A 19162-nucleotide genomic window follows, 5' to 3' on the forward strand; every position below is an offset into this window, starting at 1 on the left:
ATGTGAGTCATGCAGGTAAACTACCTCAGCCTGTAACGATGTAGTAAAACTGCATCGGAAAATCGACTTTAATTTTCAAGAATCGAAGTAAATCGAAATGAAAACAGCAACGTTGACTAGTCTGCATCCTATCGTTTTGCAACGAAAGATAATCGCTATCGAATCGTTTTGCTGTGCAAATAATTGATTGTATCAATACTACTTTTCTGTGCGTGGGCATTTAGCAATTTTTAGAAGAAATAAAAAAGAAAAAAAAAGAGGGTTTAATTACTTAGTTTAAAATAATGTCAATGTATTTTAAATAGTTACTGTATCGATTTCAAATCGTTGAATCGCTGTTAAATTGTATCGTTACACGCCTAATAAATATCCATTTACATGTCTACAGAATATGTGTATTTGTGTAATGGATTACATAATGTAATGTATTACAAATAGAAGCTCTGGTCCATAGCGTTAAGGACGTCTCTTTAACCATTCTGAACGGGAACCCGTTTTGGTGTCAGCATCATGTTATGCTTTAGCTATTGAAAAATAGCAGATCTACAAGCTCATAGCGCGCCACCGAGTGGCGCGATACGAGCTTGTAGGTCTGCTATTTTTGAAAAATTCGAAGAACGACTGACATTTTTAGAATCTGATCTCGGGTCAGAATGGGTTCATCAGACCAGTGTGTGTCCCGTGGAAACCTTGTATGAATCTGATCTCAGGTCAGAATGGGTTAACGATATATGGTATTCTTTCAACTACAACAAAGTAATGAAAAAGAATAAAGAAAACGTGTATTTTTTCAAGACGCCGGGCTGTCCCTCTCCTACACACCTGTCCCTCTCCTACACACCTGTCGCTTGTAGGTGTGCAAAAGTCTTGCTTTTTATTAACTTCAACAAAGTTTACAAAAAAACTGTACAACTGTATAAAACTGTAATTGTATATTTTCGGGCCAACATTTGCATATTATTTCACGTGGGGGGTAATGATCAGTGTGTGTGTGTGTGTGTGTGTGTGTGTGTGTGTGTGTGTGTGTGTGTGCGTGCGTGTTTTTCTTGATTGTCTGGTCATCCATGAAACAGCTTGTCTGGGTGAAGCAGCCATTTCATTAAAAAATTTATGTTCTAAACTAAACCTCATAATCACTTCGAGAAGGATTAGGAACCGGCAGGGAGATGGTCCTCTGTCTCTCTGGGTTTAACTGCACTATGAGCGGTAGCAACAATGTGTCCCTCAACATGTCAACATGTCCCTCAACATGTCCCTCAACATGTCAACGTGTCCCTCAACATGTCAACATGTCCCTCAACATGTCAACATGTCCCTCAACATGTCCATCTGTCTCTCTGTCTCCTGGTCCAGCAGGTCCTTCAGTGTGGTGAGGAGAGGATCCTGGTCTCCAGCAGGTCCTTCAGTTGTGTTGGGGAGAGGGTCCTGGTCTCCAGGAGGTCCTTCAGTGTGTTGGGGAGAGGGTCCTGGTCTCCAGCAGGTCCTTCAGTGTGGTGAGGAGAGGATCCTGGTCTCCAAGCCAGGTCCTCAGTGTGTTGGGGAGAGGGTCCTGGTCTCCAGCAGGTCCTTCAGTGTGTTGGGGAGAGGACTGGTCTCCAGCAGGTCCTTCAGTGTGTTGGGGAGAGGGTCCTGGTCTCCAGGAGGTCCTTCAGTGTGGTGAGGAGAGGATCCTGGTCTCCAGCAGGTCCTTCAGTGTGGTGAGGAGAGGATCCTGGTCTCCAGGAGGTCCTTCAGTGTGTTGGGTGGGGGAGAGGATCCTGGTCTCCAGCAGGTCCTTCAGTGTTGGTGTGGTGGGAGGATCCTGGTCTCCAGCAGGTCCTTCAAGTGTGGTGAGGAGAGGATCCTGGTCTCCAGCAGGTCCTTCAGTGTGTTGGGAGAGGATCCTGGTCTCCAGCAGGTCCTTCAGTGTGTTGGGGAGAGGATCCTGGTCTCCAGCAGGTCCTTCAGTGTGGTGTGGTGGGGAGGATCCTGGTCTCCAGGAGGTCCTTCAGTGTGTTGGGGGGGGGGAGAGGATCCTGGTCTCCAGGAGGTCCTTCAGTGTGGTGTGGTGGGGAGGATCCTGGTCTCCAGCAGGTCCTTCAGTGTGTTGGGGAGAGGATCCTGGTCTCCAGGAGGTCCTTCAGTGTGGTGTGGTGGGGAGGATCCTGGTCTCCAGCAGGTCCTTCAGTGTGGTGAGGAGAGGATCCTGGTCTCCAGGAGGTCCTTCAGTGTGTTGGGGGGGGGGGGAGAGGATCCTGGTCTCCAGCAGGTCCTTCAGTGTGGTGGGGGGGGATCCTGGTGTCCAGCAGGTCCTTCAGTGTGTTGGGGTCTCAGGACAAGGGCTGAGGGTAGGGGTCAACCTGTAATAATAGTAATAATAATATTAAGCACCGTTCATGATCATGGAAAGCAGCTCAAGTGCATTCACCAAACGTTTGGTTTGTCTTTGATCTCCTTCAACTTTCAGTCAACCTTTTATTGAATCTGTTCTCATGTTTTGTATAAATCTGCGGTTGATTTAATCGACTAAAATGCAGGCCTTGATGCCGTCGTAATAACTGTTATTACACTTTGCTTTAAATAGCCGATCTACAAGCTCACAACGCGTCGCATAGCTTGTAGATCTGCTATTTTTCAGCATGCAACCAAGTGTAAAATGACTTATACTGGATCTCTGTCCACTAGTCCCTTCATAACATTTTACTCTATACTTTTTATCTGTTGATACAATTGTCAACATATTTAGTCTTAGTTTTAGTCATCGTAGCTTAGTTTTTTATTTAGTTTCCATGTTAGTTTTCGGTCAGTGAAAAAGGGTAGTCGATAGACATTTTTCGTCTTAAGTTTTAGTGGAGGAAAACAACAGTGCCTCACAGTATACAGGAGGCGATGAGGAGGAAACATGATGAGGAAAACAACAAAACATGATGAGGAAAACAACACTGCCTCACAGTATACAGGAGGGGGATGAGGAGGAAACATGATGAGGAAAACAACAAAACATGATGAGGAAAACAACACTCACCTCACAGTATACAGGAGGGGATGAGGAGGAAACATGATGAGGAAAACAACACTCACCTCACAGTATACAGGAGGGGATGAGGAGGAAACATGATGAGGAAAACAACAAAACATGATGAGGAAAACAACACTCACCTCACAGTATACAGGAGGGGATGAGGAGGTGTATTGTTGCGCCTCCTCCTCTGTGACCACGGAGCTGTATTCAGGAGGAGCTGAGGGAGGGATAGATTGATTATTGTTTATTGTTTATAAGGATCCCCATTATCTTTTGCCTTGACAGAAGCTAGTCTTCCTGGGGGTCCAACACAGACAAACATTTAAAGGAGAATTCCATACTAGAAGGCTTTTAAGGAGCTTTTGCACAAAATAACACCTGGACCTCTTTGGTGGGGACGTAACAACTACAAAGAAAGGTAAGAAAGGTAAGAAAGCCTTCAAGCATGGAATTCTCCTTTAACATAGGCAATACTTACAATTGTTTACAAACACTAACTCAAAATAAAACATAGTAAAATAAAATATAAAAAACATAGGAGAAAAAATAAATAAAAGAAAAACATAGCAAATTATCACTTTCAACACATTATACATTTGATAATATATATATATTTGAATTGTTATTTTCCCAGGGTTACTGCAGTATGGTTTACGATAAGGTGTTCTTTTAACTTGATTTTAAAGATGGATTTTGTATTTGTATTGGTTATACACTTTGGTAGTGCATTCCAAACCTATTACTGCTCTGTAGATAATAGAAGATTTAAGAATATTTGTTCTTGGTTTAAGTGGTTTAAGTGGTTTAAGTGAATGAATAGTTCATCAGACAGAATGTAAAAAACAGCAACAGAGTACAGTCCTTGCGTGCGGTCTTGTTTCCATTAATTCCCCATGAAATCAATTCACAGACATGACGAATAACAACACCTCGAAATAAATAATAAAAAAAAATATATATATATATATATTCAAAGATTTGAGGCACATTTTCAATGATTTTTCTAAAATAGCAGACCTACAAGTTCAATCAACAGCAGACCTACAAGCTCGTAGCGCGCCACTCGGTGCCGCGCTATGAGCTTGTAGATCTGCTGTTTTTCAATAGCTAAAGCATGACATGATGCTTAAAACACCAAAAGGGGTTCCCGCCCCAAAATTGATTAAATATCATATTGATTAAATATCATCAAAGTAACACACTGTTATGCACAGCGATGGGGAAAAGGAAGGGGGACAAAAGTGAGTACAACAGTATACAGCCTCAAGCATCAAGCCCTGTGGAACACCACCCAAACGTCTATTTAGTAACTACGAGCTTATAGGTCTGCTATTTTTTGAAAAATCGAAGAACCACTGAAAAAGCAGCTTTTTCAGAAAACTGTCAGGATGTAGAAGGCATTTTTAGAATCTGATCTCAGGTCAGAATGGGTTTAATCAAACCCAGTCCAAAATGGGCCAAACTTACGCTCGGGATGAACTGGGAAGCTGAGGTGTGGCCCGTTCGGCCCCTCTCTGCGTCTGCACAGAGGGATGGTGCCCATCACCAGCGGAAGCTCCACACACAGCTTGGACGTCCCACCAATCTCCACAAAGACCTGAGGGATGGAGGGGAAAAGGAACTGGTTGGATCTAGAAAATACAAACATGGCACTTTTTAAAAAAGCTTTTTTTCTTGATGATTTTTCCCTGAAGGATAGTGCAGAGCGGGCGTGTGGGGATGCTTATCCCATTCTGACCGGGAACCCGTTTTGGTGTTAGCATCATGTTATGCTTTAGCTATTGAAAAACAGCAGATCTACAAGCTCATAGCGCGCCACCGAGTGGCGCGCTACGAGCTTGTAGGTCTGCTATTTTTGAAAAATCTGATCTCAGGTCAGAATGGGGTTAATCAGACCAGTGTGTGTCCTAGTGGAAACCTGGTATGAATCTGATCTCAGGTCAGAATGGGGTTAATCAGACCAGTGTGTGTCCAGTGGAAACCTCGTATGTGAATCTGATCTCAGGTCACAATGGGATAGTGCAGAGAGGGCGTGTGGGGATGCTTATATACGCACTCTGAGCGTGTAGTCCACTCGGATGATGGGACAGTGCAGTATGGAGGGCCCCACCGCCATGGGGATCCTGATGGGGTGTCCCAGCCACGCCTCCCGGCAGCCCGCCGCCGCCTTGCCGCCGGTGGCCACGGCCACCACGCAGACCTCCGTCTTGGTGGTCCCCTCGCCGGTGGCCACGAAGGTCTGCGTCTGCGTGATGTAGGCCTTGGGCGTCGCCGCGCGAGAGGTGCCGTTGTGGAACTCGGCGAACACTGGAATGACCTCGCCTGATGAGGGGGGGGGGGGGGGGGAGGGTTTATTACCATATAACCAAAAAAATAATTTATGTTCAAAGCTCCTTTGTGACCGGAAACAATCTACCGGTCCATATTCGTTCAATAACATATTTTCATTTGTTTAACCCATTCTGACCTGAGATCAGATTCATACGAGGTTTCCACTGGACACACACTGGTCTGATGAACCCATTCTGACCTGAGATCAGATTAAAAAAATGTCAGTCGTTCTTCGAATTTTTCAAAAATAGCAGACCTACAAGCTCATATCGCGCCACTCGGTGGCGCGATATGAGCTTGTAGATCTGCTATTTTTCAATAGCTAAAGCATAACATGATGCTGACACCAAAATGGGTTCCCGGTCAGAATGGGTTAAACTTTAAAACTGTGCTGTCCTCTCATCTGGAGACTATGGGCTGTATTTTGCGTGTCTTAAGTACCAGGTCTTATTCCCTAACTTGAGTAAACTAAAGACCTGGAGGCGTGATCAATGCTCTTTGGCCACTCAGAATAGCCAAATGGCATTGCTCACGCCTCCAGGTCTTTAGTTTACTCAAGTTAGGGAATAAGACCTGGTACTTAAGACACGCAAAATACAGCCCTATACCTGTTCATGTTTTCACTAATCATCACTGTAGTGTAGCAGATCCATGATGCAGTGATGCATGTGTTATGTCTACGTTATGTCCATGTTATGTGAAATGTTGTTTTGTTGCAGTTTTTTTTTTTTTTTTTGCTGTTGTTGTTCGTTTCTTGTTTATCTAGGAAATTGTCTTGTTTTGTCTTGTCTCGTTGAATTGTTTGTAAAAAAAAAAGTGTCTATGTATGAAGTGTACTTAGACACTTTTTTACAAACAATTCAACCAGTGTACTTTTGTGTACAAAGTGTACTTTGTGAATTGTCTTGTTTTGTCTTGTCTTGTCTGGTTGAATTGTTTGTAAAAAAGTGTCTAAGTACACTTCATACACAAACAATTCAACCAGTGTACTTTTGTGTACAAAGTGTACTTAGACACTTTTTCACAAACAATTCAACCAGTGTACTTTTGTGTACAAAGTGTACTTAGACACTTTTTCACAAACAATTCAACCAGTGTACTTTTGTGTACAAAGTGTACTTTGTGAATTGAAAACGAGATGGTTCATCTCAAGGGATTGTTCCTAATAAAGCATCTCAGACACATGAACGCTAGCGTGCAATCAGTCGACTGAAACCAAGACAAACACATAAAAACTAGACTAAAATGCCAGGAAGGGGACTAGTGGACAAGAGATCCAGACAGTAGAAGTCATTTTACACTTGGTTCGCATGATGCTGAAAATAGCAGATCTACAAGCTCACAACGCGTCGGCTATATTTTCAGCAAGTGTAAAAAAAAAAAACATCAAGGCCCGTCAAAATACATTTCAGTCGACTAAATCACCTGTAGATTCAGTCGACTAAAACTAAACTGACACTAAAACATTCCGGGTGACTAAAATGTGACTAAAACTAAATTAAAACTATTCAAGATAGTGACTAAAACTAAAATCTAAATTTGCTGCCCAAAAACAACACTGGTCCCAATTCACCCCTTTGTCAAGTCCCGCCCCCTGGTTGTGCCCCTCTGCGCACCCATTGGTCGTCGTTTCTTGGTTGGACAAAAATCCCCTCTCTCTCTCTCTCTCTCCCCATCCACTAGCATTGAAATAACATGTTTTTCAGTTGCTTCGTATTGATATTCTGTGTGTTCGGGTTCGGGTTAGGGTTTGGCGTTGAGGGTAAACTCTAGAGCTCCACACGTCCCAAACTCTTCTCCCTTCTGGCTCCAAAACTGTGGAATGCACTTCCCACTGCAGTCAGAACTGCAGCATCACTCCCAATCTTCCGCCGTAGTCTGAAAACCCACCTTTTCAGACTCCATCATGGCCCATAGCACTTACCCTATACCCCCCTTAGATAGCATTTCTGTAGACTTAGATAGCATTTGATACAGACGTATAGCATGTTATGAAGACAGCATAAGTGCATTGTATGTAGTCATAGCATGTCATAGTACATATGTATAGCATAGTAGTATAGATGTATAGTTTATATGTATAGTTTCATTATAGATATTCCACTGTTACTTTCTTAGCTTACGCATGTTTCATGATAAATGTCTTTATGTGATGTATTCCCATGCTTTTTTGTTCTTGCTTAATGTAAGTCGCTCTGGATTAAGAGCGTCTTCTAAATGCCTAAATTGTAAATGTGTGGATCAGAACAGAGCTCTCTCTCTCTCACCTGGCGTGTATCCTCTGCGGGGGATGCCGGCCGTCATGGACAGGTGTCCGATGTTGCGTAACCACACGGTCACGTTCTTCTCTTTGGTGACGGCCTGCGAGGCCTGGAATCAGCACGGAGGAGGACAAAAAAAATAATCAACCCATTCTGACCTGAGATCAGATTCATACGAGGTTTCCACTGGACGTGTACACACTGGTCTGATTGACCCATTCTGACCTGAGATCAGATTCATACGAGGTTTCCACTGGACACACACACACTGGTCTGATGGACCCATTCTGACCTGAGATCAGATTCTTAAAAATGTCAGTCGTTCTTCGATTTTTCAAAAACAGCAGACCTACAAGCTCGTAGCGCGCCACCGAGTGGCGCGCTACGAGCTTGTAGATCTGCTGTTTTTCAATAGCTAAAGCATGACATGACGCCAACACCGAAATGGGTTCCCGTTCAGAATGGGTTAAAGCCACAGTATAAGCTGTCTCGCCAGAGCAATGAGTGATTACGATCACACGTAGACATTCTTAATCCCTTTTGGTGTGAGCATTAATGTTATGCTTTATCTATTGAAACATAGCAGATCTACAAACTCATAGTGAAAGCCACAAACAACAGGCAACAGTCCTCTCTCTCTCTCTCTCTCTCTCTCTCTACTTATTCACTTATTCTATTCGTTACTGTACATTTTATATCGTTGCTGTCGGGCTTAAATCCATATTGTAACTTTTTGTGTTTTCTCGTAAATGAACGGCCGACTCCATCATATATACTACAGTGTCACACGAAAGCATCAAAAGTGGCATATCTGCAAGCTTGAAGCTTTCGCCTTTATTTTATATTTTTGATAGATGTGTATAGTAATACAGACAGTGGGCTGACAGATCTGCCATACTTTTGCTACTGTATTTGAATTAGAATCCTGAGAAGTAACAGTTTGGGACATAATGGAGGTTTCCACTCGACAGCGACCATATTCCTTTATAGTCTGAATAAAATGTAATATGCTGGAATAAGTGAATATCTCTGCTGTTTCTGGCACAGCAGCCAACAGCGCCCCCTACTGGTAATCATACCACTGGTGCTCACACATACATACATACATAGGTGAACGTCGTCACACATAGGTGAACGTCACGGACATTGCTGTTCCTCAGAGTGGTTGCACCACTCAGAAATAAATAAAACCAAAAACAACACTGTTCTGTGTGGAGTTTGCATGTTCTCCCCGTGTCCCCTAGGGTAGGTACCCTCACAAAAAACATGCAGTAATCCTGGTCTCTAAACTGCCTCCCCCTGGCCACCCGGGGCGCCTGATGGAGGGGAAAGGAACTGGTTGGAATAACGTGTTCCTTTCCACGCACTATACGTCCAACCAGGGAAACTCCCCCCTGTCAGGTGTAAAGGAGCAACTTGGACACTCAGGCATGAAGGAAGCATGAGTTCAAGTCCGTTGCTCTCCCCTTGTCCCCCATATATGGGGACTAGGTTGCTCTCCCCTTGTCCCCCATATATGGGGACTAGGTTGGTCTCCCTTGTCCCCCATATATGGGGACTAGGTTGGTCCCCCTTTGTCCCCCATATATGGGGACTAGGTTGCTCTCCCCTTGTCCCCCATATATGGGGACTAGGTTGGTCTCCCTTGTCCCCCATATATGGGGACTAGGTTGGTCTCCCCTTGTCCCCCATATATGGGGACTAGGTTGGTGGAGGGTGTGTAGAGCCCAGGATCACATTAGATGATTGACACAGGGGTGAAAAATGGGTTACAAAATCGTGGGATAAAAAAATATATAAAAAAAAAACAAAAAAACAACAGTGTTTACCAGAAGTGCGGGCGTGTTGACGTTGACGTGTTCGATGAACGTGAACTCTTTCCTGATCTCTGTGACGGAAGCCCCCGAGGCCCCGTGGGGGCCCCTGAGGCCCCCGGGGGCCCCCGAGGCCCCGTGGGGTCTCTGGAGCTTGACTTTCACCCAGTAGCGGATGCTGCCGTGCTTCCCTCGGAAGGACGTGGCCAGCGTCTCCTCTGGAAGCTGGAAGCTGAAGGGGAACTCGTGTCTGCCCGCGGGGAGCGTGCTGGGCTTCCCGTTGTCTGAGGAGGAAAACAAGACATGATGATTGACTGAAATATGTATTAACTGTTTGCAGAATTACAGTACATTTTAACCCATTTTGACCCGAGATCAGATTCTGACAGTTTTCTGAAAAAGCCATGTTTCTATGTCACGTCGTTCTTCGATTTTTCAAAAATAACAGACCTACAAGCTCCTCAAAAATAGCAGATCTACAAGGCTACAAGCTATTTTTCAATAGCTAAAGCATAACATAACAGAGCACCGAAGTCTGACGTCACTATCGGTAGAGGGCTGCAAATCCACAGGTTCATGTACTTTTTATTTGCATTGTAATCCCCCATAGGGGCGATTTTAGATCGCCTCATATAAGAACTGTGTTTGAAAAATAAACATGTCACCCCGGCCGCTTCACTCATATGGATATGAAGAATCAACTGACTGAGAGAAAACGCTAATGTTACTGCTGCTGAATTAGTTAGATTTTCGCTAGAAGCAGACTGTGTCATATATGAGTGACTGACTGTTGCAAACTATACAGAGACACCTCCCTGACAATAACGCCGAGACAGCTTGTTTATTTTTTGGACCACAACGCTTATAGTAGACGATATTAAGATCACCCCATGTTAGTATTACTTCCGCGAACCAGGGGAATCGAAGGGATGAGCGAGTTACGTCAGAGGCAGTTTAGTGACCAAGATTACTGCATGTTTTTTGTGAGGGTACCCTAGGGGACACGAGGAGAACATGCAAACTCCACACAGAAAGGCCCTTTCGCCAAACCCCACCAGTCCCTTCCTAACATTTTAGTCTAGTTTTTATTTGTTGATGAAATTGTCGATATGGCCTTTCTGTGTGGAGTTTGCATGTTCTCCCCGTGTCCCCTAGGGTAGATACCCTCACAAAAACATGCCGTAATCCTGGTCTCTAAAACTACCTCCCCCTGGCCAGCCGGGGAGCCTGATGGAGGGGAAAGGAACTGGTCGGAATAACGTGTCCCTTCCACGCGCTACGTCCGGCTGGGGAAATTCCCCTCTGTCAGGTGAAAAGAAGCAGCTTGGACTCCTCATGCATAGAAGGAGGCATGAGGTCAGTCCGCTGACCCCCCCCCCCAGGTTGGCAGAGGAAGTGTAGCGCCCAGGATTACATTAGACAATTGGCACTGGGTGAAAAAGAAAAACTGGGTTACAAAATCGTGGGATAAAAAAATATTAAAAAAAAAAAAGAAATTGTCGATATATGTAATCGTAATTTGGTTTCTATTTAGTCGACGGACAATTTTCGTCTTAGTTTCAGTCGACCAAATCAACGCTGCATGTTAGTATTCATATTATCTGAAGGAAAAGGAGGCAAATAATGCATTCATGCATTCATGGCATGGGAGGGGAAAATCAAATACTGCATATTGTTAGTAAAGTATTCATATTATCTGTGGGGAAAGGAATCAAATAGTGTAGTTAGAGTAATGTTAGTATATTCATACCATTACTACAGATATTTGGAACTTGCCCAAGGTATACTAAACAAAACGTTGTCAGCATTGGTTTAACTTTAACCCATTCTGACCTGAGATCAGATTAATACGAGGTTTCCGCTGGACACACAACTGGTCTGATGAACCCATTCTGACCTGAGATCAGATTCTAAAAAATGTCAGTCGTTCTTCGATTTTTCAAAAATAGCAGACCTACAAGCTCGTAGAGCGCCACTCGGTGGCGCGATACGAGCTTGTAGATCTGCTATTTTTCAATAGGTAAAGCATAACATGATGCTAACACCAAAATGGGTGCCCGGTCAGAATGGGTTAACACCCGTTGAAAGGATAGGAGTCCCGGGATGTAAATAAATAGGTTTTCAAATGTAATGAGTCCCGGGATGCAGGGGTGGTCTTTTAGATTAGATGATACATTTTTACAAGAGTATCATTTTGCCAGTTTTACAAATTGCCCGCATTTAACTCCCATTTCATTTCATATGGTTATAATGATGTGGTTATATTCACGTGTAGAAAACAGAGGAAGAAATGATTGTTATAAAATAAACTAGAATAAAACAACAGTACAGTAGTTACAGTAGAGTAGTGCATTTCGTGGATGCAGAGGTCGTTGTTTTATTGCGTCCCTTAAAGGGACACTTCACCCTTTATGCAAAAAAATATATGTTAATGACGTTTAGAAGCTTTAGATCACTTTCCTGGGGGTCTTTATGTGTGTAATATGTGGTTTTAGATATTTTAGATTGTAGCAGTGAGCACAGTGTCTCTGATGTCATGGACACTGGTCTCACTACCTTCCTGGACTACAATTCCCATAATTCTTTGGTGCACTGCTCCTCCTTGTGGATAGGGGGAGAGCTGTCTTACTGAGACAACATGTAGTCCAGGAAGGTAGTGAGACCAGTGTCCATGACATCAGAGACAACAGGCTCACTGCTACAATCTAAAATATCTAAAACCACATATTACACACATAAAGACCCCCAGGAAAGTGTTCTAAAGCTCCTAAACGTCATTAACATATATTTTTTTGCAAAAAGGGTGAAGTGTCCCTTTAACTATAAACTGTGTTTTGGGGATGCAACACATGCACCCTATTTTAATCTCTGGGAGTGTGTTCTCTTTGACACTCAACATACAGTCATACATACAGCTAAAGAAGTATGTTAATAATATGTAAGTGATATATTCAACACGTCAACAAACAGTTTGCTTTACATGAGACAGGAGCAGAACAATGGGCTGGCTGATGGCTCCTTCTCTGAGACAGGAGCAGAACAATGAACCCCTTTTGGTGTTTTAAACCTTATGTTATAATTAATTTAGCTATTTAGCTATAGTAGGTCTGCTGTTTTTTGGAAAAAATCGTTGAAATGTGGCGCAAATCATTGAATATAATATTTCAGAGTGAACATTTTTAACTAAAATATTTGCTTCTGGGGGAAATTTGCTTTCCCTGGAAATACATATTTTTAGAGGGGGGGGGGGGGGGGGGGGGGGGGTCCGTGGCCCAATAGAGATAATTCTGGGGGTCCTTGACATGAAAAAGGTTGAGCACCGCTGACATACTGAAACATGGGGTTTTTCAGGAAAATGTTAGGATTTAGAAGCCTTTTTTTTTTTAAATCGACCTCAGTCCAAAAATGGGTTAACCCATTCTGACCGGGCACCCATTTTGGTGTTAGCATCATGTTATGCTTTAGCTATTGAAAAATAGCAGATCTACAAGCTCATATCGCGCCACCGAGTGGCGCGATACGAGCTTGTAGGTCTGCTATTTTTTGAAAAATCGAAGAGCGACTGACATTTTTAGAATCTGATCTCAGGTCAGAATGGGTTCATCAGACCAGTGTGTTGTCCAGTGGAAACCTCGTATGAATCTGATCTCAGGTCAGAATGGGTTAAAGTCCTTATTTTCTCACAAAGGACTACCTCTCCTCTCACAGAGTCGGTGTGAACATGTACGTTGATTCCGTCACACTGAACTAAAGACAAAAAAGATGTTGGTCCACTGCCTTTTTCCACTGACGAAAACTAATTAAGGCAGTGATGCAAACATAGGTTTTCAATGTAATGAGTCCCAGGATGCAGGGATGGTCTTTTATAGATGAGTCCCAGGATGCAGGGATGGTCTTTTAGAAATGAGTCCCAGGATGCAGGGATGGTCTTTTAGAGATGAGTCCCAGGATGCAGGGATGGTCTTTTAGAGATGAGTCCCAGGATGCAGGGATGGTCTTTTAGAGATGAGTCCCCAGGATGCAGGGATGGTCTTTTAGAGATGAGTCCCAGGATGCAGGGGATGGTCTTTTAGAGATGAGTCCCAGGATGCAGGGATGGTCTTTTAGAGATGAGTCCCAGGATGCAGGGATGGTCTTTTAGAGATGAGTCCCAGGATGCAGGGGATGGTCTTTTAGAGATGAGTCCCAGGGACATTTTATGAGTCCCACTTCAACGACGTTATGGGAGTCATATTTTGCCATTTTTACACTTTGCAGGCAGCATTTAACTCCCATTTCATTTTATATGCTTATAATGTGGTTGGTTATATTCATGTAGAAAACGGAAGAAGAAATGATTATTATAACTAAAGCTAGTAAAATAAACTAGAATAAAATAACAGTACAGTTACTACAGTAGAGTAGTGCATCCCGTGGATGCAGAGGTCGTTGTTTTATTGCGTCCCTTAAATTTAAAATGCGTTTTGGGGGTGAAAAATGCACCCCATTATGCACCCTCTGTTAAGGTATAAAACTGAGACTAAGTATACTGACAATTTCGTCAGCAAATAAAAACTAGACTAAAATGTTAGGAAGGGATTAGTGGACAAGAGATTTTTGTTTGTTTAATTTTCTTTTCTTCTTCTATAAATGTCGTTTGTTTGTTTTGTTTATATATGTTGATTGTGACGCCTATCTTCAACAGTATTTTGGAATACATTGAGATAAGGATATAGGCACTAATATAAGCGTTAAAGCTTCTGCCTATGCCTTTTCGATCACCTAAAAAAAGACAAAGTAAACTGTTTTTGTGTAATGTCTCCCTCTGAAAGATCGAAATAAAACTATTCATTCATTCATTCATTCATAGCTAAATGATTTCCATTACCACAGTGGACTGAGTGGAGGAGGCTATGGTCATTTCACTGGCTTTATACTTGCATATATCATTGGCTGTCAGGCGGGAACCTGTCATGGTTTATGAATTGAATACCCAGGACCTGAATGGAAACAAGACCGCAAGGACTTTTTTTTCCTCCCGGTGATCCCATTGGACGTGTGTTTGACCGTGCTCTGTAATCCACTCTAATCTGTACCCTGTACTGATTGCATTTCTGTTTGACCGTGCTCTGTAATCCACTCTAATCTGTACCCTGTACTGATTGCATTTCTGTTTGACCGTGCTCTGTAATCCACTCTAATCTGTACCCTGTACTGATTGCATTTCTGTTTGACTGTACTCTGTATACCGATTACATGTCTGGCAATTCAATCAATCAGTAGTATTCAATCAATCAATCAGTAGTAATCAATCAATCAATCAGTAGTAATCAATCAATCAATCAATAACCAAACAGCCCTACTAACGCCATCATACTACATTGTTACTACAACGACACACAAGATAAATAAAGTATCAGAATTGTATCGTTCCCGACAGAGACGACACTGAGGACATCTGATACCAGGTTGTTTTCGTCGACTAAAACTAAGACAAAAAATGTTTGTCGACTAGCTTTTTTTTCACTGAGGAAAACTACATGGAAACTAATGGACTAAATATACTGACAATTTAGTCAACAAATAAAAAAAACTAGACTAAAATGTCAGGGGACAATGAAGTTGAATGAAGGGACAAGAGGGACAAGAGATCCCGTATAAGTCATTTTACACTTGGTTGCATGCTGAAAACAGCCGATCTACAAGCTCACAACGCGTCGCAGCGTGACACGCTGTGAGCTTGTAGATCGGCTACTTTCAGCAAGTGTAAAATCAGCCAGCATTACGACGTCCATCAAGGCCCCGCCAAAATACATTTTAAAACCGCGTGACATTTAGTCGTCTGGTTGGGGGTCCTATGGTTGGGGGTCCTATGGTTGGGGGTCCTATGGTTGGGGGTCTTTGGCACGCGGCATTTTCAGATGGGACCACTCATAACATGCAGTGAAAAGTAGGCCTACATTATCTGAGGAAGTACATTTTCATACCAATACGTTAACTTCTACTGTTACTATTAGTATTAAGTACATTTTGAATTCTGGACTTATTTTGCTGGTAACATATAGAATTAGTAGCCTATATAAATACTCCATTTTGGTTCCATTTGTACACTCTCAGAGTTACATCAAAAGAACAAGTTAAAAAATCAAGTTAAAAGAACACCTTATTGTAAACCATACTGCAGTAACCCTGGGAAAATAATAATTCAAATGTAGGCTATAATGTGTTGAAAGTGATTTTTTTGCTATGTTTTCTTTGTTTTTTATTTCTCCTATGTTTTTTTTATTTCTTACTTTATATTTTATTTTACTATGTTTTTTTTTAAGTTAGTGTTTGTAAACAATTGTATAAGTATTGTCTTTGTTAAATGTTAAATGTTTGTCTGTGTCGGACCCCAGGAAGACTATAGCTTTTGTCAAGGCAAAAGCTAATGGGGATCCTTATAAACAATAAACAAACAATAAACATTAACATTGATTTTACAATATGAGGTCCATGCCATTAAACGGGTTGAGAATCACTGCTAGAGCCACACATCTTCTCTTATAGGGGGTCCCTGCCCTGGCATATCCTTTCAAATGGGGGTCCACTGGATAATTATAGTGTCCCCCACTTACCCCTTAGGGTTTAGGGTTAGCTGCGTTAGCCCTGGTCCAGTGCTTACAGCGAGTCTCTCTCTCTGACGCCCTGTGGAAGTCCCTCCCGCAGCCCTCTGGTGATATTCTCACTCCCGTGCGAGTGTTTACAAATCCCAGGAAATAAACAAAACGACGTAACTACTCACCGACACAAAGCCTGCTAGACCTTAAGGTAAAAGTCTATTCTCGGAGCTGGGAAGCGTCTCACGTCCCCAGTACTCTAAAATGCACTATTTCAATCATTAAATAAAATGAATCCAACCAGATCGGCGCAGGAAAAAACCCGGAAATGCTGTAGTAGAAGAAATGACTGCCCGGTAAATTCAGGGTACACATTGCGTTATTAAAATGGAACAAAGTGCATTTTTAGAGAGAAACTGGGGACCTGAGATGCTGCCCAGCTTCGAGAATAGACTTTTACCTTAAGGTCTAGCAGACTTTGTGTCGGTGATTAGTTACGTCGTTTTGTTTATTTGCTGGGATTTGTAAACACTCGCACGGGAGTGAGAAAATCTCACTGGGGCTGCGGAAGAGACTTCCACAGACCCGCTGTATAGACCTACTATAGAATTGTATGCGTGTATATTTATTTAGCCTACAGAACAAATAATGTTTGTTTTTGCCATCTTTGTTGAAGAGTTTGAGCAATTATGTTTTAGTTTATTTTATCCCAAGTGTTAATTTTTAGTTGGATATTAAAGACTAGATAGTTTAAGTATAGCCAGGCAGGCCTAAAAGAAAGTTCAATGGATTGTTCAAAGACTGAGGTTAAATCTGAATGTGCTACTAAAAGTAACACTAAGTTGCTGAAATACTTTTAGTCTTAGGCTACTAGGAATGACTAAAATCACCATTTCTGGTTTAGGTGGTTTATTGTAATTTCTAAGTGGGGAACAAATAACCTTTTTTGCATGGTGGGGAACATAGAACCTGGGGAACAATAGTTACGCTCCCGGACCCCCGCCCGTAGACTAATGCATGTCAAACCGGGGCCAGTGGGGGGGGTCTTTGAAATTAAACGGGTTGAGAATCACTGCTAGATCCGTAAAAAAAAAAAAAAAACATCTCTTATGGGCCGGGGGTCCCTGGCATATGATATCCTTTCAAATGGGGGGTCCGATGGATAATTACTAGTGTAAATTTGGGGGTTCTTCTTCACATGAAAAGGTTTGGGAACCACCACACCAGTGCTGCTGCTGCTCGGCGCTCAGCCGCTCACCTGCCCGCAGAAGGACCTCCTCTCTCCGGATCAGGTACTCCTCCTCGTCGCTGAACTCCCGGGTGTGCTCGCCGTGCACCATGTCCTCGGCGCTCGCCGGCAGGTACCAGTCCGTGAAGCGGACCTTGGCGACGCCCTTGGCCCGCAGCGTCAGGGACTGCACGTCGGTGGCCGCGGACAGGCGCACCACCACCCGGCCGGACACGGCGTCGCCCCCGCTGAACACCGGGGGACAGGACAGCGGGGTGTCCGGGGAGTCGAAGGCCACCTGGAAGTCCTGCAGCTGGTCGAAAGTCATCACTGAGGAGAAGAATATATCCCTCACTGCGGGATAATTAATTAGGCCTGCACACAAACGCGACTTTATATACGTTCTATTGAGATTCTATTTATAATAATAGCGCCAGAGAGAGAGATAGGCTGCGTTACTAGCAGTTAGAGACTGACTATTACTTCTGTTTCCTGAGTGAGAGTTTGCAAAGTTTCTCCTCCTCAACTAGTCTAGTTTGTAAATTGTGATGACGAATCGATGACCATTGTTATTATTGTGTGATGGAAGGGGGCGGGGCTGTTGGGAGTGCTGAGAGTGCGACCCCCCTCCCCCCTCCCCCCTCCCCCGTCCCCCTCCCCCTCACGACTAAGTCTGACACCTTCTTGTTTTACGTGGTAAAGGAAAGGAGGCTGAAAACAATAACAGCCAGAAAATAATAATGAAACTTTCTTTACTTAAAGTCATGGATGATGTTGCTGGGTTTTTTTTGTAGGCCTATACTATTATGTTCCTTGTATTTTAAAAATGGAAGAAAAAAACAATATTAAAAACTTTTTTAAATGATAAAGTGGTAAACCTTTTTGGGTTTTTTTTAATTTCAGATTATATATTATGCAATTAAGATAGCCTATATAGTTATTGACTTATATAGTCAACTAAAACTAACAAAACATAACCAAAACTATAATAAAACATGAACATTAGGAATTAAATATAAATATGTAGGTAAATATAGTAAATATGTATAGGCTATAGGAGGCTTTACAAAGAAGATAACTCAACAGATAGAACGCTCTCGTTTCAGTCCATATTTACAAAGAAACACATACGTTGAAACCTTTATAGGCCTATATATAATTAAATGGTATAGCCTGTTAAAAATACTGAGATAAAACCTGGAAAATAAAACTAAACTAAAAGCATGAAGTAAAACCCAAATGCAACAATTTAAACAAATGTAATAAAAATTCAAAAACTTGCCAGATGCCAAAGATACCATTCATTTTCAATGAAAGCTATATACAAAAAGGTTGAGCTATTGTTGGAGCTATATATAGTATACAGTTCCAACTTCAGCTACAAAGATACAATTATTAAAGCTATACAAATATGCTGTGTAGCTTTGCATCTTTGAATCATCTGCTGCCTGTGTGAACACAGCATAAGCCTTCACCAAAGGGGGGGCCATCCCTAGTACCCCCCCCCCCCCCCTCATGAATTCATGATTGCTAACGCAGAGAGCACTTACTATGAGACATAGCAGATCATGTCTGTCTGTGTGTGTGTGTGTGTGTGTGTGTGTGTGTGTGTGTGTGTCTGTCTGTCCCGCTATACGTCCAAATATGGAGTGTGTTGCATCAATACGTCCAAATATGGAGTGTGTTGCATCAATACGTCCAAATATGGAGTGTGTTGCATCAATCACAAACAAATCACTCAGCTCCATATATGGGCACAAAAGGGGCCAGGTCCACATATACAGTAACAGCGGGACAGACACACAGAAAGACAGACAGACAGACAGACATGCACACACACGAGCTGCGTTCGCTTCACGCGTTTGCGCGTCTTATACTGGTGAATTCATAGTCTAACTCATGAGGCACATGCAGTGTTAGAGAGGCAGGGGCTGAAATCCCGTAAGAGG

At 42.7% G+C, this 19162-nt stretch overlaps 1 protein-coding gene across 1 annotated transcript; it reads right to left on the minus strand.

Moving 5' to 3' along the window:
• Window positions 1–1648: 1648 nt before the first annotated feature.
• On the minus strand, window positions 1649–17541 carry LOC308322322 (arrestin domain-containing protein 2-like; the record flags this gene model as incomplete). Its single annotated transcript, XM_080773524.1, has 7 exons — window positions 1649–1924; window positions 3139–3218; window positions 4469–4598; window positions 5058–5323; window positions 7600–7702; window positions 9423–9691; window positions 17244–17541. 7 exons carry the CDS (start codon window positions 17539–17541, stop codon window positions 1649–1651), a joined length of 1422 nt encoding a protein of 473 aa, XP_080629650.1.
• Window positions 17542–19162: the final 1621 nt, after the last annotated feature.

Source organism: Protomyctophum bolini (genome assembly GCF_963924005.1).
Source record: "Protomyctophum bolini genome assembly, chromosome: 10".
Taxonomy (NCBI): Eukaryota; Metazoa; Chordata; class Actinopteri; order Myctophiformes; family Myctophidae; genus Protomyctophum; species Protomyctophum bolini.